General features: G+C 46.3%; 1 protein-coding gene and 1 long non-coding RNA gene across 3 annotated transcripts in view; one reads left to right on the top strand and one right to left on the bottom strand.

The window, feature by feature from the left end:
* Positions 1-14,406, bottom strand: part of LOC148532615 (uncharacterized) — a 45,996-nt gene extending 31,590 nt beyond the window's left edge. Inside the window, exon 1 of the long non-coding RNA XR_015877711.1 lies at positions 14,338-14,406. This is a non-coding gene — a long non-coding RNA (uncharacterized LOC148532615). The remainder of the gene's footprint in view (positions 1-14,337) is intronic.
* On the top strand, positions 1,933-23,421 carry ECM1 (extracellular matrix protein 1). 2 transcript variants are annotated; one of them, XM_088467667.1, is made up of 7 exons: positions 1,933-2,069; positions 15,634-15,711; positions 17,089-17,378; positions 18,306-18,752; positions 19,385-19,602; positions 20,104-20,191; positions 22,276-23,421. In XM_088467667.1, exons 1-7 carry the CDS (start codon positions 2,000-2,002, stop codon positions 22,432-22,434), a joined length of 1,350 nt encoding a protein of 449 aa, XP_088323793.1. In that variant the 5' UTR covers positions 1,933-1,999; the 3' UTR covers positions 22,435-23,421. The 2 variants fall into 2 exon arrangements, with proteins under 2 accessions (XP_088323793.1, XP_088323792.1); XM_088467666.1 differs by having other exon boundaries at positions 15,631-15,711.
* The last annotated feature ends 411 nt before the right edge of the window (positions 23,422-23,832 follow it).

Here is a 23,832-nt window from a genome sequence, read left to right as displayed (position 1 = left end):
TATCCTTGTGTCCCCTATGGAGAGAAGAAAAGGATATTTATGTTCTTACCTAGTTAAATCTTATTCTTTGAGATCCATAAGGGACACAAGGTGCCCACCCTGACATACCTGGCTTGTGAGGATTTCTTTTGTTTCTGGTTCCCCTTTTTATCTCTTTGGTGGGTTTGTAACTGTGTGTGTTGGTCGGTCTTCCTTCTCCTTTATCACTCCTGCCTTGGGCTAGCTAACTTACCTGGCCTCCCTGGGGAGGGGGCATAGGGGAGAAGGAGGCTGTGCTGCCTGGAAAGTCAAAGACTGTTTGGTGCCCAGTCCTTCTGCACAGCCTATACCCCAGCGTTATCCCTGTGTCCCCTATGGATCTCGTAAAAAAAAAAAGATTTCACAAGGTAAGAACATAAATCTCCTTATTTTAGTTATGTAAATAAGAGGCACATTTTGAGCTAGAGAGACGCTTGGCATGGCCTGAGGGGCACGTGACCAGACGCCTCAGAGTAGGAGGCTCTAATGTATTGGGTATTTCCCTGCGCCCTGAGGGCCCGATTCAGACCTGGATGCTAAGAAGCGTTCGCTCGTAGCTGCCGATGGTTTGCATTGTGCGCATGCGTATACCACTGCGAAAGATCGGGAAGCGTTCGCTCGCCCAGCATAGACAGCCCACCAGCGTGGGTACAGGAGAAGCCATTTGTGGGTGGTAACGGGCTGGCCACTAGAAACGGGGGAGTGTAGATGTGAACGCAGGTGTACTTGACCGAACTAACGCCGTTCCAGAGGTGTTCATAATTAACAGGCAGCGTCCTAGTACACGTCACCTGGTTGTATGTCACACTGAAGAGCTCGCAGTGCTTGTGGTAGGGTACAGTCTACCTCAAGCGCTGCGTTCGCTTCCGATGGTACCCGATGTACCGATGGTTGCATACATTCTTGGAGATGACGTGCGCTAGTGGGCGTCTTAAGACAGGCTGGTGGGCGTCTGCATACACAGAGCGATCGAACACCAAGACATAGTGGGCGTGCTTATGCCTTGCCGTGCCATAGCCTGCCATGCTGTCACTTAGCCGAATTTGTACACGCTGGGAACGAGCGAACGCATCTAGCGACTGGGTCTGAATCGAGCCCTGAGCTCTAATGTTCAGGCAAGCTGCTACCACTCATAGGTTACCCTCAACCTATTTATAGTGATGAGATAAAAATAAACAAGGGGGTGCTGCCGTCAGCCTGCTGTGGTGTTGGCTTGTCTGTAAGTCTCTAATGCAGGCCTGGTCAACCTGTGGCTCTCCAGCTGTCGTGAAACTACAAGTCCTAGCATGTCCTGCCACAGTGTTAGCATTCAATAATAGCAGGGCATACTGGGACTTGTAGTTTCACAACAGCGGGAGAGCCACAGGTATAAAATGAGCCTGCCTGGGTAAAATGCACAGTAGATGGTGTTCTGATGACATGGGACATGGGAATTGTGCCTTTGATTTATTCAGCTTCCCCACGGTGCATTTGATGAGTGCTGAGCATAATACAAGTTCTCGATTATAAAAGATCACTTTATATGTTCCAAAAAAAACAACAACATATTTATATCCGTTTAGTTATATCACAATAATTAACACTACATAATGTGTAATCCCATTTATAGTCTACATATCCACAAAATATATACAGTATATAAAGATTTTACAGAGGTGGTCTGTTTTCAGGGGATTTCCCACAGAATGATCACACACCACCACCAGCAGCAGCAGCAGGGAGCAGGGAATGATCACACACCAGCAGCAGCAGCAGCAGCAGGGAGCACAGAATGATCACACACCAGCAGCAGCAGGGAGCACAGAATGATCACACACCAGCAGCAGCAGCAGCAGCAGCAGCAGTGACCACAGATGGGCGTGTTGCACAGGGAAGTGGGCGGTGCTGAGCTCATATATAGGGGAGTGTCACAGCTACACACATACACACAGTCATCCAGCAGGCAGTAAGGAAAGGTCTCTCCAGCTGCAGCACTGATATCATGATGACATACTCGGCAATGTGGATCCTGGCTGCCCAGCTCTCAGCACTGCTCTGTCTGGGGCACACAGGTGAGCCTGGAGCACCCACCCTCCACCCTAACTATCTACAGATGTGTCCTCACTTAACTATCCTCCTCGCCGGACGTACAGCATATTAGAGCAGCATGGAAATGATACAAGTGATTAGGTGTCACAAGCAATTGCTCTATAGCACAGTTTCTCAAACTCGGTCCTCGGGACCCCAAATAGTGCATGTTTTCCAGGTCTCCTCACAGAATCACAAGTGAAATAATTAGCTCCACCTGTGGATCTTTTAAAATGTGTCAGTGAGTAATGACTCTACACCTGTGCACCTGCTGGGTGACCTGGAAACCGTGCACTGTGTGGGGTCCTGCGGACCGAGTTTGAGAACCACTGAACTAGAGCACAGGTTCTCAAACTCTGTCCTCAGGACCCCAAACAGTGCATGTTTTCCAGGTCTCCTCACTGTATCACAAGTGAGATATTCGCTCCACCTGTGGATCTTTTAAAATGTGTCAGTGAGTAATGACTACACCTGTGCTCCTGCTGGGTGACCTGGAAACCGTGCACTGTGTTGGGTCCTGCGGACCCAGTTTGAGAACCACTGCCCTATAGGACTGTATTGTGTAGCCTGTATTATTACACGTAGAGGGCAAGTGATCTCTGTGACTGTTATACTCCTAAGTTACTGTTAGACCGTAGTTATTCAGCACCAAATGTTTTTTATTTTTCTGATATAATTGGGCTAAGGCTTATACTGTAGCTATCAGTGCCGGAATAACAGGGCAGCAGGGGCAGTTGCCCACGGGCCTCCACACGCAGGGGGCTCCCACACATAGCTACATCACCAAGGTATTGGGCACTATGGCATATGTGAACTGGGGTTATCTATGTAGAATAAAGTCAACTGGGGGCACACCAGTGTGCTTAAAACACTTGTGATGCTGGATGTATTTATACATTGTACTTTTTAAATAACTTCGCTAGCATATCATGCTTACAACTTAGTTGCCCTGGTGCCCCCACAAACCCTTACCCGTCCCTGATAGCCATCTATAAGCATGCTTTCCTGTGTAATGGTCACTGGGGTGGTTTCTCGGACCCCAATATTGTGGCGGAATGGTCGCTATGTACTCTGTCTCTTCTTGTTACGTTTTTATTGTGTCTCTCTCTCGCACATTTTTTTTGCCATGTGATTCATTCTGGTTAGTAGGCAGGAATGTATTTGGCTGGCAGACAGCATAACCTGATAAGATAATCCCTAATAACAAAACTTCGCTGCGTCTCGCTCACATTGGGATGTGGCTGTTACTGCACAAAGTGTTTAGAAATCCTGTGTGTTCCATCATTTAGCTGGTGGTGGGAAAACGGCCCTGGACGGCTAAGGGGCAACTTATGCTGTAGCATACAGTCATAACAAACACAGAATTTCATTTTACAATGTGAAATGTACAAACCACATTGATTGGTACCAATAAAGGATAATAATAAATAATTGATTGGAAAGAGAATGATACTGTAGATCAGCATTTCCCAAACCCCACTATCACAGTCCAGGTACTAATTAAGTCACCTGTGCTCAACCATGGATATCCTTAAAACCTGGAGTGCAAAGGAGGAGTTTGGGAAACTCTGCTGTAGATGAGCAAGAGATGCATTTGATGGTGCAGTGAATCACTGTGTCTCCACGAGAGTCTAGCACAGCTGTCAGCCTCACGTCAGCGGTAATGCAGCCTCTCAGGTAATTATGGTCAGTGCAGATAGAAATAGTTTTGCGGCACAGTATGACGGGTGATCCGGCCGCTCTGTGGTTGATCGCAGTGGCCAGATCAGCCCCTGTATTAGCAGCACAGTATCATTCATTAGGAAAGGCTACTGTGTGATTTCTGTGGTAGTTCTGCAGAATTATTAGTAAGAAGAAAAAAAAAAAAATCCTGTAAATATTGTCTGTATAAATGGTGAATTGTGACGTCCTTGCTTCAATTTTCCTTATAGATTGCAATAGAAAAATATTAATAAGAATGCAAAGTCCTCTAAATTTCCTGTATAGTAAGACATAATAAATTCTTATTACAATTTGGGCTAAGGACATTGGGGCCGGGCTTCCGTCATCAAATCTAGCAATGTTATGGCAACTAATAATCTCATAGAAACCATCCGATGGTATAATCATTGATGGACCTACTGTGCGTAAAAGAGTTCAGTGCTTCGGCCATTGGAAAGCTGCATCCGATGGCTGGCAACCATCGAATACCCGCAATATGATAAAAATGCTTCTAGCGAATTGGGAAGATCGATGGTTGCTGACCATCGGCTTCCGATGTCCATCCCTCATTTAGTCTAAGCATAAGTCATACTGTACATTGCTGTTCTCACTGTGAGGCAGTTGCGGATAATAAATCATTAACTACATGTCGCTCTAATACACGGAGGGAAAGCATACAGTGTACTGTAGTACTGAGGCTTTACTGTTCCAAAAAGTGTGCACAGCTACAGATAAGAGCTCTCTTTTTGGACAGATAAGAGCTCTCTTTTTGGACTCTTTAATCTTTGGTTAATTATAATAACATGCACAAATCCAGCGTGATTCTACCATAAAACTATATAGAAAAGCTGTTTGGGGGCCAAGTGGCTGCGTCTTTGCACTTTATAGTAGAACGTAATTTCCCGGCACTCCTGTAATGATATTTGGGTCAGTATACATTACATCACAGTGACCAGGTGTGGTCCAGGCAGTGATTGTGTATAACAGCAACCTGTGCATTCTGCAACCCATACCTTCCTTTCTGAAGTCTAGAGTTAGGCTGGGCACACACTACCCTACTACTGTCCTAACGGCCGACCTGTGAAGCTGTACACCCTTATCAGTCAGCCACTCGGTGTGTCTGGGCTGACATTACAACTGGGCGGGAATTAAAATGTGCCCGCCCAGTTGCGATGTCCTTGGTCCCTGCAGCCAGTGGGCGGCGGGTCGTCCGTACACGCAGCCAGATGCACTGATGTATCTTTCAGATTTATCTGCATCGGCTGTGCTATAGGACCGACCTAATATGTCATGATTCACTGACATATCGGGTGTACAAACCCGCCAGTACACTTGCGATAAAGCGCCCGTCAATAGAATGTGCGATGGATCACCAAGTGTGTACCCAGCATAGGAATACATGGTGTCTAACATGCAGAAAAAGCAACATTTTATTGTATATATTATTGGGTCAATACTGAAAAATAGGGACACATCCAGGGACAAATTTGAAAATCAGGGACTGTTGGCAGTGTAGTAGCAGTGATTATTTTAGGAGTCTTCCCTACTATTCACACCTATTTGACGTATGTACAGCCAATGAAAGGTTTTTATGTAGTCATTAAATTATCTTGGCATATGTAATGTGAAGCAAATGGCAACATTTAATTATCTCCCTAATTTGGATCATACCTACTCTCCTGGGAATGTCGGTGAGACGGCCGATTTATGGGTGGCCCTCCCTGACTCCAGGCAGAATAGGCCAGTCTCCAGCATTATTACTTACTCCCGTCCACTGGAGACAGTTTGAGGCTTTTTAATACACGTTTGGAATGTAAAGTATTATTTGCACTTTTAGATGCCTGTGAGTTACTCACTCCACCATGTCCAGCTGCAACTTTTCCCAAATAATTGTTCGTTCTTTTGTTGCCTTTTTTTTTTGTCTTGACATTTTTGTGGTTTTCTTTCTATTTTTTTCAGCCATGACTTTATATCATCAGACACGGTTGTTTATTTTCTATGAACACAGACCGCTTCTCTGGGTAAAACTATACAAACTACAGAGCACAGCAGCTTGTTGTGTGCACTCAGCTGCTGAAATAGATTACGGTCTTGTAGATGTCATTACTTGGCTGAAGAGCACAGAAGGAAATACACCTTAAGGCCAATAAATGTATCATCTGAATGGATACAACCACTTTAAAGTGTACTTTTCAGTATTGCGGCAGCCAGACTACACAAGGATTAGGCAACTGTGGCTCTCCAGCTGCTGTGGAACTACAGCTCCCAGCATGTCCTACTTGCCTATTAGGTCAGATGTTGTCCACTTCTGCTACAGATACTGGAGATATCCACAACATTCCAGAGCTGTGGCAATCCGCATACATAGCATCTCCGATAGAAAGCCGGCATGTGGGGTTGTCCTCTTGTTGTAAACATCGGCAGACAGCCCTGGAAAGGTCCCAGTGTTTCTGTTCTGCAATCTGCTGATGTTACTGGCCGTGTGTCTGCTGGTGACGGCAGGGAAGCTCGTGTATGACACACAGGGGATCGGGGAACAGGAGATCAAAGGGGGAGCGCTGCAGCAGTGTTGGCCGAGTAACTGTAACGTGAAGGGGGGACACAATGCTTTCTAGGGAGCTGTGGATATATGGAATTTTGGCTTGATTGAAGGTATTATTTATAGTAGACCAGGACAGCCTATGGTTCTCCTAGTTGTTGTGAAACTACAAGTCCCAGCATACCCTCCCAATGAACAGCTGGTAAGGCAAGCTGGGACTTGTAGTGTCACAACAGTTGGAGAGCCACAGGTTGGCCAGGCCTGGTTTATAGGTTTATGAAATACGCTTGTTTGTTTCAGGATATTCCCAGATGTCATGTCGCTGGGTAACCGTCATGACTGCTGCGGTGAGAAGCCCTTGTTACACATTATGGGCTGTTGAGTAGAAAATCGTACAAATGATGCTGCATATGTAATACCATCGATGGTGAGGGTAAAAGGCAGCAGCTCTCAATGTGTTCCCTGTTAGATCACATACTGTGCAGCTCATTCATACAGTTTTGTACCTGTAATTACCAACTGCTGGGAACGGGTGTACGGCCTATGGGTATTCACTGCCCGGTGCCAGGGACTAACACAGCACCTGCATCCACCTGGAACACAGAATTGGCACAGTGGCTATATCCATGAATACGTATCCCTATGATTCATGCTAAGCTACATACATATCAGGTGTGTCACCCACCGTTATAGACTGCATGCTTATTTGGGGAATGTAATTACCTTTTTGTTTTATGTAATTATATGTTATCTGTTTGTATCACAACCCCCACAATGTGCGACACTTGGTAATAACTTGATTTATAAATAGGAGTATAATATGACGGGTAATTGTAACTGGCAGGTCAAACTTAGGTATAGAAGAGTAAGTTACTTCTAAAATGAAAAGCAAAGTGCTTCAATAAAAAAAATCACTACTGGTGAATACTTATTACTGACGCGTTTCTCCATGGAAGTGGTTTCACCATTCATTGAATGGGACTTCTCGTCTGCTGCATATTACTGACCGTGGCTTTTAGAGGAACCACGTAGCCTCTGATTGGTACATTTAGTAGACAGGGCACTATCTGTGCCTTAATCCAATGTGGTGACCAGTGCTTCTAACATACTAGGCCCGTCCCCCCACCATTACCCTCCCGGCCTATGAATGGAGCTCACACCATGGCAGGTGGGCATGGCACAGGTTCATCACTATTCTGCAGTCCCGATCGGGATGGCGGGACAGAGCCCCTGGATCGGGATTGGACGGTTGGGAGGTATGTTCCTGGATGTTCCGCCAGCATACCGCAAAGTGCATCACTACTGTCAGGAGACACTTTTACGTTGTTTGTGGCCTTTTTCAACTATTTTCTTTCGGCCTTCATAGCCGCAAACTCCATTACAGTAGCGTTAACGTTTCCCTTTTGACAGAGGTTGTAAAATAAATTGTGTATAGAAGAGCACAGATACATGCAGTATAAGGGAGGGTTCCCCTGATACAGTATTTGTTTATGTAGTTCATCCACATGTCAGACAGGACTCATCCAGCAGTATAAGAATAAAGTGCATGTTACCATCCTCTCCCTCGGGGCGACCGTTCCACTAATCTTCCCAGCGCAGAGTGATACAGTAATGCCGACGTACCACACGGCCGTCTTTAACTCTTTGTACGCTGACTGCAGTAACCCTTTGGGCTGTGCGGAGATTACATCTCTGTGTAAGGGCTGGTTTTGTTATGCTGCCAGCCTCGCCTATTATCCAGGTATGTGCTCTCATGTCCTGACCTGTGCTCCAGTCTGACGGCTGGGATTAGTAGCACTGTGCAAATGGTGATGTCTCGCAGTTTAGGCACCGCTTTAGTAAGCTGAGACCGTGCGCGTGAGGGATTCGGTATATTTTGTCAATGTTCTATCAACATGTGTGTTGGCAGGTCAACATTCAGAATGTCGACACTGGTGAATGTTGACATGATTAGAATGTCGACAAAACCTTTGTGGTGTCCCAGCGGTGCCTTCCTGGTATGGCGGTCAGCTGACGGTGACTTCCGGCTGGTTCTGCCATGCTTCTGGTGGTGAGCATCGCTAACCCTCTCTAGTGCCTCAACCCAACTCTAACCCTCCAGTCCCTGCAGACAGAGCCGGCCCTAGGCAGAGACAAACTAAGCAAATGCCTAGGGGCATCCAAGCCCACCTAGGTCCGGTGCAGGCACGGCCGGGGTATCTACTGCCGGCTGGGCAGATACTTTGGCAGCTGCTACTTCTGCTGCTCAGTGTCCACGATCGGAGCTCTGATCGGGCCTGGCAGCAGCAAAAGTGATCTGGCAGCGGCAGAACAGCCGGCTGCTATTTGAGTGGGCAGGGAACCTGGACTGCAGCTAGTGGTTAGCGCCGGGTTGGGTCTGGGGCTTCTGCTCATGGGCTATAAGTAAATAGTCATGGGAAGGATGCTGCATCATGGGCCTTTGCGGAGCTCGGATAAGTGAGTCACACCTCACGGCTCTGGGCTCCACCTTCACCAATCGTCACACATAGCTGCAGCTTGCCAGCCTGAGACTGAGAAAGCTGTTCCACCACCCGCGACTTGCTGTACCTTGAGTTGGGCGGCTCTGCAGGCTGCGCTCAAGCAAAGTAAGTTTGGAACTGGAAGAGGGCTGTGGTGCTCACTGCTGGGAGAGGGGTGCTCTGCTGGGATAGGGGTGAGGGTGGGTGCAGACACTATGCTGGAATAGGGGGGGTCCTGTGCTGGGTGAAGGCCCCTTCCGTGAGGCCACATCCCTTTTCAGGATCCCACGGGGAGGGGGGCACCACCCAAAATCTTGCCTAGGGCACTAATTTAGCTAGGGCCGGCTCTGCCTGCAGATGTCGTCATGTTGCATGTCAACACTTCACAACAGAACTGTCGACATTATGAATGACTATATCGCATACAGGAGAATACAACTCTTCTGCAGAAATATAAAGGAAGATAATGGTAATCTGTGCGCTTCATGCTATGTCAGCAATGTTTAGTCATTCACAGGACTGTCTGGATTTCAGGAGAACATTGTAACTTGCATTGCAGGCGGTTTCTCTCTCCTTATTTATTTCCTCCCTTCTGGCGCTTATCAAATTCTTCTGACGTTGGGTAATCCTTTTATTAATGATTATGGACCGTGCATGGCATGAAGGCAGGTGTTCCTCCACAGAGGGCAGAGCACGTCGGTCACTATAATGCGGATAAAGAGGATGCTTGTTATACTATATATTGTACTCTGTACACTGAACATTTATTTGGAGCTTGCAGTCTACGTTTTGCACCCAATAGAGGCCATTTGTGACATCCGCTAATTTTTACCTGTCAGCAGGTTTTGAGGTCGGAGGAAATCCATTTCCATCACATTTTACACACAGTGCTCCAGTGTGGGCAGACAGCAGTGCTAACCACTGTGTCACCATGCTGCCAGACTAGCCATTCCTCACTTACTGTATTAGCTGTTGCCTCTCTCACGTGTCGCAGAATCCATAAGGATGGGGGGCCGTGTTCACTACGAAAATGGTGGCCTAGCTAGGGTCACAGTGATCTGCAGGAGGAGGAAGTAACCCCCCACCATTACGCAGGGGGGTGCTTACATTTCTTACAAGGCCCAAATACACCACGACCACATACATGTACCTATCTGTGACCCCTGTGCCTGTGTGATGCAGCGGTTTAGCATCTAGAATATAGATTTTCCTTATGTATGAGAGCCGGCTTTGAGAACCGTAAACTCATGGTCTGCCTCTTGCGGTAGATCTTACACCAGTGGCCTCCTACCCATTCCCGCAGTTTGTATGGCGCGTTTAAAGGACCGCCAGATTTAAAATCCGGTTTGCCCATTACAGAAGAGCTCTCCATGCCCTTTAATTTGGGAATATGAAGTTCACTTTTCTTAGCAGAACCTGTTAAAGAAAGTGGGACACACCGAAAACTGTTTCAAAGTTGAGGCATATGGAGCCAAAAAAATGGAGGACGCACGCAGGACCGGAACAGGGTTCCATGCCGCCCTGTGCCAGCCCCACCCCATAAACCCATGATATCGCCCCTAGGGGAACGGCCGCCTCTAGGAAGTAAGTAACTATGTGGCACATCCTAAGGGCACTCCGGGCAACTCCACAGGCTGCACGGTGTCCTTGCCTGCAGCTACTGCCTGCAAGGTGCCATCACCATTACATGTAGGTGCAGTGAGGTAGCGACTGTGCCACCCTCATTGTCCTGTGCCACCGCACCACTCGCACACCCCTAGTAATGGCCCAGGTGCCATCCAACTGGAACTATGCCCTGCTAGTAGCTTTAGTAGTAGAGTAACTTGTTTATAGGCTGACTGGCACATTGATGTGCAGCTGTGAATGTTTATCCTATCCCTCCTTCCTCTCCCCCCTCCCCTGAGGGTAATGGGGTTACTGGCTGCTTCCTTGACATGGACTTGTGTTTTGCCTACGGAAGTTTCTAACCGCAGAGTGTTATAAATAAAACGTTGCCTGTAACCTCTCAGCCAGACGTCCGTTCCACACAGGGGTGCGCATTAGCCGTGGCATTTGTTGATGGTGTAGATGGAGGAAGCAGCATCACATGGCTTTTGGTATGTATATGTAACCGAACACCCAGATTTCCCTAATTCCAGGTATCACACCCTCACACACTGTACCAGCCCCCAATGTATGTATGCGGGGGCTCCGGAGGTTGCTGAACACCGCCATCAGCTTGCCAATGTCTGCATGACAGGTTATCCACACCAAATACCATAATCTCTTTGGCACTAAGCCCTCGAGGTTACCTCTACAATAACGCCGTGTTTAGAGTTATACTGCCAACAGCATTAAACTGCTTTAAGCAGCATTTTCGTGAGTACGCCATAGTGGTGCCAGAACTATGCTGCGGACAAGTACATTGTCTTCATTGTGCCCAAGTACTTGTCTACATTCTGACCGCATCCCCTTAGGTACAACCCCTAATAGAAATATGTATGCCTCTTTCATTAAGGACTGTTCAAAGCGACTCTCCATCTGCCCAAGCTCACCTCCTCCATTTTCAGTAAACATTGCATGACGGACCCTTGTTGACCTACTGTTGCCATATAACCTTAAAGCCCTAGGTTCCCTGTACAGGATTCAAAGCCTCTCCTCCCACGGCAATATTACAATGGTTACACTCCTGATAGTTGGTCAAGCCCCTTTATCGTGCCTGTTGCCATGCCCTGATTCTAGGGATGGCCATTGATGATTTTGCCACCATTGATGGTCTGTGGCCGATGGAAGTGTTTTAGCCATCGATGCCAAATCATTGAAGCGGTAGCCCATTGTTGTGGAACATCAACAGCAGTGGGCAGATGTTGGTTTGTTTATGTGCAGCACTTAGTAATCGATGACTAAACCATCAAAGGGTTTCTGCCGATTGTTTAAACCCATCGATCATCTGTTGCCATCGCTACGTGATTCCGATGGGCAGGTGTTGTGAGGCATGCCTTTTGGTGTGCAGTGGTAATGCTTCCCTGTGCAGCTCTAAATACAGAAACCAAGAGGGTATCGAGTACAGCCATTCCCCTTTACATAGGTCCGAATGTATTTTGCAGAAGTTCACAAGGCGATCTGACCCGTGTGCAGGATAGATTGTGAGACTGACTCATATCCTGTGTCTTATGATATAGGAGCAAGGCATGCTGGGTAGTTTTAGAGGACACAAATTTGTCATTTTGTCATGCACTTTTGTGTTTTCTATTTGAGTTCTGTGACCTATATACATAATTCTGTGCTGGCTTTCCCTCAATGTTCCCACTGGGATGAATCACTGAGCTGAGAGGAGATGTGTTTTACACTCTCCCTGCGTTCCTAAAAACACACAATGCTAGATCATGGCCATTATTTCACTCATTCACTTTTTTTTGTTTTCTTTTAGAAGATATAAACTTTTTTTTTTCATTTTGGTAATTCTAACTGGAGTTATGTTTTTGTTTGGTATTCCTATATTTAGCTACTAATGCCACTAAAACATTAACATAAAGGAGCACAGTATGTCATGTCATTTTGTCGGCATTCAGAATGTCGACAGTCTGTTAGTGTTCGGATTAGTTAGGCTTGAAATAGGCGAACAATGCTATGTCCGGTGTCTTTCACAGTGAGGAGCATTGAGAGACATCATAAGGACGGGCATAAATACTGTAATACAAGATCGCAGAACGTTCGCAATGCGTTAATGTAACCGTTAATAGAAAAATAATTAAAAACCATCCCGGTTATTAAGAATCCATACAATTAGATTAAAATGAGATAAAAATAAAAAATCTAAATTAAAATCAGGATGGACTCTCTGAAAAATGACCTTTTATTCCTAAACTGAGCAGGCGTTCCCATGATGTAAGGAAGGTCATTATTCTCAAACAGGGTGTAACACACAGAGGCCTCGTGCCAGGGAATCCATTAGTGGCCTTTAAGAAGTTGAACAGTCTTGAGACTCTGCTGGCACCCGGTGTATTTAGAATACAGATACAAGTAAAAAGGTGATGCTGAATAAAAGCTGGAATCCCATTGGACAGTTTCATGATCCTACACGGTTGAAGGCTCATGTGTCAGAGCGTAGGCAGGAAGCCTTTTGTATGTCAATTTGGCTTTGGACTAAAGGCGCCTACACACTTAGCGATATTTTACACGATTTGCCCGATTCCGACGCATCGTGACGACAAATCGTGTAAAATATGCCCAAATCGTCACGCTGCCGATGCGCGTCCCCGCAGGTCGCACATCGCATCTTCAGATCTGCCGTGCTGTAGGGCAGATCTGACAATCTGTCACGATGCACTGGAATAGTTAGGAGGCACGATAGAACGTTTATCACATTGGACAGTTTTTAACACCAAATCGTGCCCACGACTGCTGGGGAGCTGCTGGGGAAATTCAAAGGGAAATCGTACACCATGTCGGATCGTGAACACATCGCCAAGTGTGTAGGCACCTTTAGTGAGACAATGCATTTCAATGGCATCATCTAATTGGCTGCTTTTTTATTATTTGACTTTAGTTGTCTTTTCATTTGTGTGGCAGAAAACTATACAGTACTTGTGCCATAAATGCTATGTGTTACCTTCGGTAGCTACGTTTGCTCTTATTTGTTTTATCTTTTAGATAGTGTTTTATGAGAATGGAAAAAATTGATTTTTCATATATATTCCCTAGTGTTCGTAGGAAATGTTACAATAATACACTGACCCAGATATGGAATTGAATAGTTTGTGCGTTTTTATGGCACTCGGAAAAAGGTTTTTAAGGAATATTGGATTCATTGTTAGGATTGTTTATTATACATCATTTGCATCCTGTGTAAAACATTAAAACAAAGGAGCACAGTATATATACACACTCTTTCTATCTCAGGGATGTGCAGTCAGGGTAGGCACAGGAGGCTGAGCCTCCCCTATCATACTCCTGAGATTCGATATAAAAATGATTAGAATAATACAAAGAAGATATTCATAACTTGTAAACATCATCTTTGTTTATTATAATTATTTTTATAGCAAACACTCACCAGCTTTGTGGAGCTCCCTGGGACTGCAGGGAGACTAGAGAAGAGGCAGCAACACCTCAGCCTCGCTTCTGTATAGTCAGACTTGCAGAGCTGGGGGCGGGGCCACACCACAGACAGTAAGCTGCACAGAAAGAGAGCTAATAGAGGCATGCCTCCGAGTTTGAGGGTGTGGCTTGAGCACCGACGGACACCTTGGATGTGTCATGTGACCAGGAAGTGCACTGCTGTTTAGAGAACGGAGCTCAGTCAGCAGCAGCAATAGTATACACAGTGATGCAGGTAGGAGAATCAATGGACACTGAAGCATAGTGTAGTGAGGGAAGAGTTACAGTGAGTAGGGGGTAATTTCATGAAATTAAACAGTCCACGGTCCCTCCAGAATATTGGTACAAACGTGTGCAACAGAATTAATCAATCACATACAGTGTAGCTCCAACATTTCGGTTTTAATTCAAACCTTCGTCAGGTAACAATCATCAATATCAAAAATTGCTTACCTTACATAAGTTTCCAACCAGTGCACGAGACGCTGCTCCTGTCTGTAGGCGATGACGTCACAGACCTGCGTATATAATGTATATTTATTCCATCAAGATTATGGTCTGAATTCAATTATCTGTGAGCTCTGGGCTGTAAAGTCCTGCATTACATTAGCACCCAGGAGACCCCCACACATAGCTACATAATCTGCATGGGGGGCAGTGTGACATGTGAACAGGGGGGGCCACTACAGTGTGTTTAACAAAACCTTGTTGCTGGGACTTACACCTTTTGTACTTTTTATGGGGAGATGTATCAAACCTCTTTGCAAGACTTGGTACATCTTCGCCTAATAACACCACCAGCATATAATTTTCACAATTTTATTGGTAGGGGCACCCATAAATTTGTTGCCCTGGGGTCCTCACAAAACCTGAATCCTACCCTCCCTGCAGATTCACACAAGAGCAGAAGAGCCATTGCGAGCCACTCACAGCTGCCTGTTCTGTGAAGACCATCTCCTTTACTAACCTTGCATTTAGCTGCATGGCAAGTGTCACAGCAAACTACAGCAGCCAATCAGACACTTGTTTTCGTCAACTAATTGGCAGTAGTTATATAGAAACAGCCCGCTGATTGGTTGCTGTAAATATAATGTTAGTGTAACGGCCCTGCTGTCACCCAAGCAAAATACATTTTTATTCTGGCAGCACTCAATGGGGAAACGTCATCTATCATTCTGCACAGAACACAAATGTGACAGAGTGAGGATGGGGTCTCTTTATACCTGTATAATATAGGGAGGGTGGAAGGTATAATATGGTAAGATTGCTTCCTACCTCATATCTTATTTGATACATATCTTAATGTTCTAATCCAGTGGTTCTCAAACTCTGTCCTCAAGACCCCACACAGTTCACATTTTCCAGGTCACCCAGCAGGTGCACAGGTGTACTCATTACTCACTGACACATTTCCCAGGTCACCCAGCAGGTGCACAGGTGTACTCATTACTCACTGACACATTTCCCAGGTCACCCAGCAGGTGCACAGGTGTACTCATTACTCACTGACACATTTCCCAGGTCACCCAGCAGGTGCACAGGTGTACTCATTACTCACTGACACATTTAAAAGATTCATAGGTGGTTATAATGAATTCACTTTTGATTCTGTGAAGAGACCTGGAAAACATGCACTGTGTAGGGTCCTGAGGACCGAGTTTGAGAACCTATGTTCTAATCTATACCATTACTCATTAAAACAATGTTTGAAGAAATATACTATATTTTTTTTATTATTTTTCCTAGAAGAGGTGATTCCCCTGGCGGATGACTTCAACATGTTCCAAAGGCAGGTTATACCCAGCTTTCCAGTGCAGCAAAAAGAAAGTAATTATATTCTTATTATTTTTGTTACTACTTTATTATATAATAGTTATTCAACAGTGTCTGAGTAGAGCGTGTTCATTACTTGCCCATACTGGAAGTGGCCATTCCCGTGTCGGAGACATGCGTTAGAATGCAGTCCATCTATTTCCCATGGGACTAGTGACATCACTGAGACATGTGACTAGTGACATCACTGAGACCTATGAAGTGTAGTCCTATAATGCCGCGAGGACACATTCTGAATTTAGGACTGCGCTGCGGCCCCACCTCTGGAGCTGCCATTGACTACAAAGATTACTCTCCTGCAAGTCATGTGGTCTCTATAAATGATTTGTCTCTGCCCCGTACAGATCTCCAGCCCCGTAGGTATACATTTCTAGGGAGCTCGGTATCTTTTTATCATCGTGTTTACAGTTGTAACGCCAAGACGGTAACAATGCTGTGCATCGCTGTAGTAGCATGTCGGCTTGTTGGGATGTCGGCACTGTCCCCATTCTGCTTGCTGACATCTTGAAGTTCAAGAAGACTACTACATCCCAATTTCCAGATGATCCCTGTTAGAGCTTTGCTATATACAGGGCTATAGCAGGGTGAATATGCATCTGGCGCCTGACTCGTCTCCCCAACATGTGAGTTTCCCCATTGATGGTGATCCACCATGGATGGAAACACCCGATGTTGCGAGAACCTCAGAAGAGCTGGCTCAATGGCCAAGGTCTGCGCACTTCACTATTTATGGCTAAACCATCAATTGTTTTTTACAGATGGTTTTAAACCCATTGACCATCGATGGCCATCACTAACCTGAGCTCCGAAAGCATCCGAAGAACGCTTTAGGCGTCTGCTTTCTAGGCTAATGGGGTGCTGATCCAGCCAAACTGCATGGCAAGTCCTGGTGACCCGGGGCAGTGACGTTGCCGACCACCAATCGTTCCAGGCCCCGGCTGGAAAAACTGGAGGTTAAATCCTTCAATTGTCTAGAAGGTTGTGTAAAACGTGACCCTGTTGTGCAGATAAACTTCCCACTTTGGTGGTCGTCCTAAAATGAGTGCAGTGCTGTCATACGTTCTAAGTAGCAGGTCGTTCTCCTCTCTAACACCCACTGTCCAAAACAACCACTAAATAGCTCTCCTACTAACGATGCCTTTATGAGGATTGGTACAGGGTCAGGCACAGTAGCCACCTTCTGCTGTCTCCATGACTGACTTGCCATACGATTGACCATGTTATAGAGTTGGTTACTTGGATAAAGTGAGCTCCTGTGCTCAGAGGTTTGGAGACGAGGACCTTTGATGGATGTTATGCTTGTATCCGTATCCGTCTAGCATGACGCGTCTCTCTATTAGCTTAGTACTTTTTTGTGTTTTTGTCTTCTAGTTCAGCGGCCTCTTCTGATACAGGGTGAGTCGGTGCTGAGCCCTCGTGGCAGGAGACCAGCGTCCTCTCTTACCAACAACTTGAAAGATTTCCCTCCGGGGCGGCCATCCCTATCCAACATTGACAGCATCTGCTGGGGGAACCGGGTCAAAGTCTCCTATGGTCCCCACAACCTTCCCCAGACTGGATTCTCGCACCTCAGCAGACAAGGGCATGCTATCAACGAGTTGGAAGAAGGGTTTACCAAGTGCTGTCTTCAATCTGACAAACTTCGCTGTGCGGAGGAAGTGGTACGTGTGTAACGGCGACTGGGGCTCGGCTGAATCTGCAATAGCTATAATTATCTGTGCAATAACTTCTGGCATGCCGATCGTTGGAAATTCTAGACTTGCAAACTCATCAGGCTTTAACTAGGGAGGCCAAGCTTGGGCCGTTTTTTTCAATCCCACGATCGAGACGGTGGTTGCACCAGGACTCAGCAGGACTCAGTGGTTGCAGTCCATCCCCTAACCCACCCCCCACCTCTTATGCTCCCATTCCCCTAAGTACCGGCCTCCGCTTGTGTGGTCTTCTCTCCTAAGCTGGCTCCCGCTGTAATGATACACCCCATCAAGCAGCATTCAGACCTTTGCTTAAGTGTGGTGCAGGCGTGTGCGGCTGGCATCGGGCAGCGATTGCAAACATTAGCATATTTTTGCAATGGACCTGCGTGTGTAATCTCAATAGCAATCCCTAATGAATCAGGCCCCAACTTCAGTTCTCGAGACCTCCTAACAATCCAGGTTTTTAGAACATCCATGCTTGAGCACAGGTGGTTGAATCTAAATCGGCAAAGCTCTAGGTCACCTATACTTAGTCAAGGTTATCCCTAATGGAAGGTACACACGGTCAGATTTTCTGGAAGATATGAACGATATCGATTGTAAAAATCGTTCATATCGTTGGCATGCATCGACGAACTATGCGCGTGTCCGCATGTCAGACAACGATATCTGAAATCGAGTGTTTGCAGTCAGATTTGGATGATTTCATTCATTTTAAATACTGCCAGAAATCGTTCATCGTTCATGAAATCGTTAATATCGTTCATTATCGATGATCTAGCAAATCTGACCGTTTATGCACCATAAGACTCAGACTATAGAAAGCTTGAGCACTGGGGTTGGGAACCACTGCTGTACTGTGTGTGTCTGAGTTTAATGTGTGATCTCTTCTAGTGGAAGAATTCCATGGAGAATTTCTGCAATACAGAGTTTTCAGTGAAGACGCGCCATTACCACTGCTGCAAGAAGGATGGATCTGAGCGGGAAACCTGCTTCACCAACGATGCCCCCAACCCCGGCTATGATACCCCCGTCAGCATGCTGCAGGTAGCCAGCGAAGGTGACTTAGGTGTCCCGGAAGCCATCAAGCCCTGTCCTCCTAACTCGCCCACGTGCCAGGACATCGTGAAGATGCCAGGCCTGGCCTTCCCTCCAGGAAAGCCTAAATCCAGCAACATTCAGAACATCTGCAAGCTGGGCAAATACCGTCTGCGCACGGACAAAGTACTGTCCCAAAGCGGCTATAAATACCCTGCGCGCCAGTCCAAAGCCATCAACCGCTTGGAGAAAGAGTTCAAGAAATGCTGCAAGAGGAACGACGAGGCCTGCGCGCAGTCTGCGGTCAGTGCGACACACCCCTTAATATAGAGTAAGGTGTAAAATATATATTTGCATTGTAGAGGGTGAAAGGCCCTCCCCACCCGTAGCTTAACCCTATCCCTCCCCTCCCGCAGCCTAACACTAACCCTCCCCCTAGTCCCTAACCCCTAAACCTAACCCTTAGCTTTGGGATGGCAGCTGCCGGCATTGTTGAGCCGGGCTTCTGACCTTTGACGGGATTCCGTCATCAGTATTGCGACCGATGGCATTGTGTGCGCCGGGATCTCAACTACAACCCAATGCAAGAATCGTATTATGATCATAACCCGGACATGGAAAGATCATGTTATAATATGATAGAATTGTAATTTGGTTGGTGGTCAGGTCATGCCTGTATAGAGTGTAATAGATGTGTATTGTGGTCCTGTACAGGGGTTGTTTCATGCTGGGGGACATGTCTAGTGGTCAGGCCGTTATGGATGGTGTAGAGGTCTATATAGACTGTGATTAGTACTCTTATATGACATAGGGGAATATTCTGCGAGATACAGCCATCAGCAGACTATTGTATTTCCCCCATCGTAATCTGGTGTATGGAAAGTATCTGTCTGTTATTTCCCTCTCATTGTGATGTCTTCCTCCTCATTACACAGTGGGAGAAAGTTCTGGCCAAGTTCTGCGTAGAAGAGGGGTCAGCGAAGACCGTCCCCCATGTCTGCTGCGATAGCGACCACCAGGTGATGGACCACTGCTTTGCCAAGGAAGCCCCATTCCCGGAGTATGACCGAGAGGTGGAGGCACTGGACCTCAGCGCCATGACAGAGGACCTCCTGGAGAAGCTGTGTGGAGAGATCAAGCTCCTCACTAAGAAGTAAGTTCCTTCAGCTACACAATCTGCCCGAATACCTACTGCACCGGGGGGCACGAGCTGTCCCATCCACCCTCTGCCAGCACTTCTGTAAGTTACATTTCAGAAATATGAGCTGAAGCAAGGACAGGACCTCATAGCTAATGTAACGCTGCACCTGGCCTCTTCCCTTCCTTGGATGGCTTGCCGTGAAGCAAAACTGATCAGCATTGGCTCCACCTTGTGGAAGAATAGAGGATTGTTTTGTATGGTCAAGTTACAGGTGGTGAAGTTATCCATAGTAACCAATCCGCTTCTGACAATAATTTTATGTAATGTACTAGATAAATGATAGCTAGAAGCTGATTGGCTGCTATGGGTAACTTCTCCTCCTGTCTTCTATAGAAGCCATGGTGAGTGTAGAGTCACAGATTGGTGCTTTCATTACATTGCATACAATATATATTGTGCAGCTCTGTTATACATGATGTAATATATGTGAATGTGTTTGTGACCTCTCTCCAGGAGACAGCTTCCCCTTCTGGTGACTGACCTCAAGGATACGTGCTGCAGTCTCCCCCGGGACAGGAAGCTGGAGTGCGCAGGAGAGCAGGTGAGGACTTGTGCGGGGCACAGTATATTAATAGGCCTCTATAAAGAGCATTGGATGTTTGTGCTATTACAGCTGGGGGTGGATGTCTGGGGGTGGATGTCATTAATCTGAGATTAAATGCTGGGCTGTCTGGGCTATGTACATAGCTGTCACTACACTTTTTGGTGCCCTGTTCCAGAAAGAGCATTGGCACCCCCCTCATTTTTCAAATAAGGATATAAGATAATGCACCCCGAAGAAAGGGCAATGGCCTCATGGGGAAGGGATAGGGGAGGCCAGGAGATGCCGGGGAAGGGATAGGGGAGGCCAGGAGATGCCGGGGAAGGGATGGGGGAGGCCAGGAGATGCCGGGGATAAAAGAGGAAGCTAAAAGTAAAAATGATAATAAACAGGAAAACTGACATGCCCAAACAGCGCCCCCTGTCCTGCGGTGCCCTGTGCCATGGCACAGGTCGCCACCACCCTAGTTACGGCCCTGCATGGCTAGGCACCCAGCCCCAGTTCCATAAAGCCTGGTACTGACACTAGGAGGCAATGGGTAAACTTGTTCTGCTAGAAGTGAGACAGCTGCTGCTGTTATATAGCCTCTGGCACTGCCCCAGCCTGCCGGCCACTATAGGCATCCCTGGTGATGCCACCAATATTTCTCCCGTCCTCTGTCCTTAGCTTATCATGATGATCTACTGGTAAGTATTAGTCTGCAGTACTGGGTGTCCAGGGTATTACCAGGGTTATGGAGACATGGAATCTGTAAGTGGGGCTCTATGCAGTTTTCTGTCTACTTTTCTATGGTCCTATTTGGAAGGTGGCTGATACACATCACACTGGGAGCTGCACAGGGATGGCAGTAAATGCAGGGTTGCCTAGCCTTCACTATGGAGGAGATGTATCCAACCTGCCAAAGAGCGGACAAGTGCCCATAGCAACCAATCAGCTTTGAGGTAGCATTTATAAAGTGCATTCTATAAAATGATAGGCAGAAGCTGATTGGATGGCTAACTTCTCCACTCCTGTAGAAGGTTTTGATACAGCTCCACCTTTAATAAATACGTATTGTTATATGTTTAAAGAGAACGTGTGCCTGGCTAACCAACGTGGCAGCAGCCGTCTCCATTCTGATACCCGGCTGATACTTTACTTTATATATATATATATATATATATGGAAGGTATATATAGAGTATTGTTGGTTGTCCTAAATGCACTCGCATACAACGACGTAATTACCATAGTAGTAGGGGGTGTCACTGCTACAGGGCCTGCAGCTGGGAGCTTCTGCACTTCCCTTGGCAAAGCACCATTTGTAAGTTTGCTGTTTTTATCCTTTGGGTGGTACATGGAGGCGGTTGCAAAACTTTGCCATATAGACCACAAGTGTCTAGTTCTGCTGGTTCTATATATCCGCTTAGGGTCTGTGTTTCATACAGTAGATGGAGCAGAACAGTCTTGATGCAAGTAAATGTGCTTTGTATCCTGCAGTCATACTGATCTGCCACTAGATGGCGCTCTGTAATAAGGTTACTTCAAGTTGTTCAAGTGATAGAGTTGTCATGTTTGTAGTGTACACAGTGGATTGAAAAAGTTCCAGAGATTTTGGGGGGGGTATCACTCTTCTATACCATTACCCTACCTTAGTTTACTTTTTTTTTTTTTTTTTTAATATATGGAGGAACGGGCTGATTTCCACCATTTTCACCTGTACTTATAGGGGGAACGCGCAAATTCGGACGACTGGTCCTTAAGCTTTTCTCCGGAGAAAAGATTATCGTTATTGTGGCTAATTGAATACCCCCTTAATTAGTAATCATTAGTCTTACACTAGGACAATAGTTACCGACCACCTTTTTGGTGTGACACTATAACAGTGTATTCAAATAAGTGAAGACAGTAAAAAAAAAAAACGTAAAATACACACAATGTCTTTGGCTACTGTACAAAATCAGTGACTTCTTATGTACTGTAGTTTTCTTGGCCAAATAACTTAACAATATGTTGATTTGTACATATGTAACATTTGAATGCATCACCCATTAAAGTGTGAATTACGTGTGGCGCCTGGATTTAGTTTGTGCATCATTGTTACAGAAAAGGAAGTACATTAAGACTCTGTGCGGCCCCAGAAAGAACTCCTGGAAGGACGCTCAGAACTGCTGTGACCAGGACGGGCAGGAGCGCGAGGAATGCTTCACCTCCTACCTGCAGGACGTCTCTGTGGCCGTCATGGGAAGGAAAGATTCGGAATAGGGCGATGATCACACCATTCATACTGGACACCAACCCAGGCGGTGACCTTCTCCGACTTCCGCGTCCCTATGGAGGAGCCTCCACCGTTCCCTGAAATCAGATTTAAATGGATGAAGATCTGGGACAATATTTACCACTGATTACATTTTGCCTACAGTATTGTATCCACACCCATCACAGCAGTATTGGTCCAGAGTTACAAGTTGATAATAGCCTATAGCAAACGCATAATTACCATAATAGCATGGAGGCAGGGGGCAGCTATTATGGGGGTTGCTGCTGGGAAACAGTGTGCAATTATTTTCTTACCATTGGACAGTACATTGGGGGGGCAATGCCTGCTATTGTCCAGGCCTTATAGATTCCCCAACAACGGGTGGTACAGCTGTAGTTTTATAGTGGAATTCACTCCACTGGCCGCGCAGCACTAATGGGGGAAAAAAACACTGGTGGGAGGGATAGTATTAGCGATAATTGGTAAAGCAGGGGCTGAGGACTGTGTGTAATCCTCACTAGCACCGTACTCATCCACAGGCCAGAACATTTCCCTAGGCTGGAGATTAGATGATAGTCACACTGCCGGTGATTAATCATTCCTGTGTTAGAGGAATATCTGGCCTGAACCGCACTCCCACATGATATGGGCTGGTAGTTTACGTGACACTTTGCAAGACCTGTAGATAATGAATCCATCATGGAACTGACCTATCTCTGTAGCTAATCAGTGGGAACGGGAACACTGGCTAATATGTAATTGCATCTATGAGCTCCTCCATTTGTATAGAGCATAGCCAGTGCTGGCAAGAGATCAGATCTTATGTACAAACCTCTGCACGCTTCCTCACACCCACATCCCAGAGCAGCTTCTAGCTCACATTAGCACACTATTTAGGTAGCAAAGTAACCAGAGAATGATAGAGCAGGTTTGTTAGTGTCCTATAAGGCTTATTTCTTTTTTGTATAAATAAATGCGAATTTGACAGACAACGTATTTGGGTAATTTTTTTTATAAAAACCTATAAATACGGCGTAGATCCCCCCCGTAATCTGCTATTATATGTGAGAGGAACCACCTGGCTTTGTGTGATAGATAGACGGCAGGTGTGACCGGTTACAGCGTCTTACATAGAGCACTATACACAGCATATTTGCCTACCCTCCCGAATCCTGCGGGAGACTCCCGGTTCACTGTGGAGTCTCCCGCTGCCCCGGAAAGTTAAATAAAACCCCGGATTCCCCTCTACTTCCTGTGATGAAAAGAGGCGGAGCCTGATTGATAGAACAGCTGTTGTCTTACATGAGGAAACTCGGCGCCGCGCAGCTGGAGTCACAGTCACCAGATCCCCCAGCCTGTACAGGGACACTTGCAGTCTGTCCCACCGGCAAGAGCTTTGGCGA

This window comes from Taudactylus pleione, unplaced genomic scaffold, assembly GCF_031769625.1.
Source record: "Taudactylus pleione unplaced genomic scaffold, aTauple2 ptg000073l, whole genome shotgun sequence".
In the NCBI taxonomy this organism is placed as follows: Eukaryota; Metazoa; Chordata; class Amphibia; order Anura; family Myobatrachidae; genus Taudactylus; species Taudactylus pleione.
The sequence above is the reverse complement of the archived record's forward strand: the minus strand, read 5'-3'. Positions and strand labels throughout refer to the sequence as shown.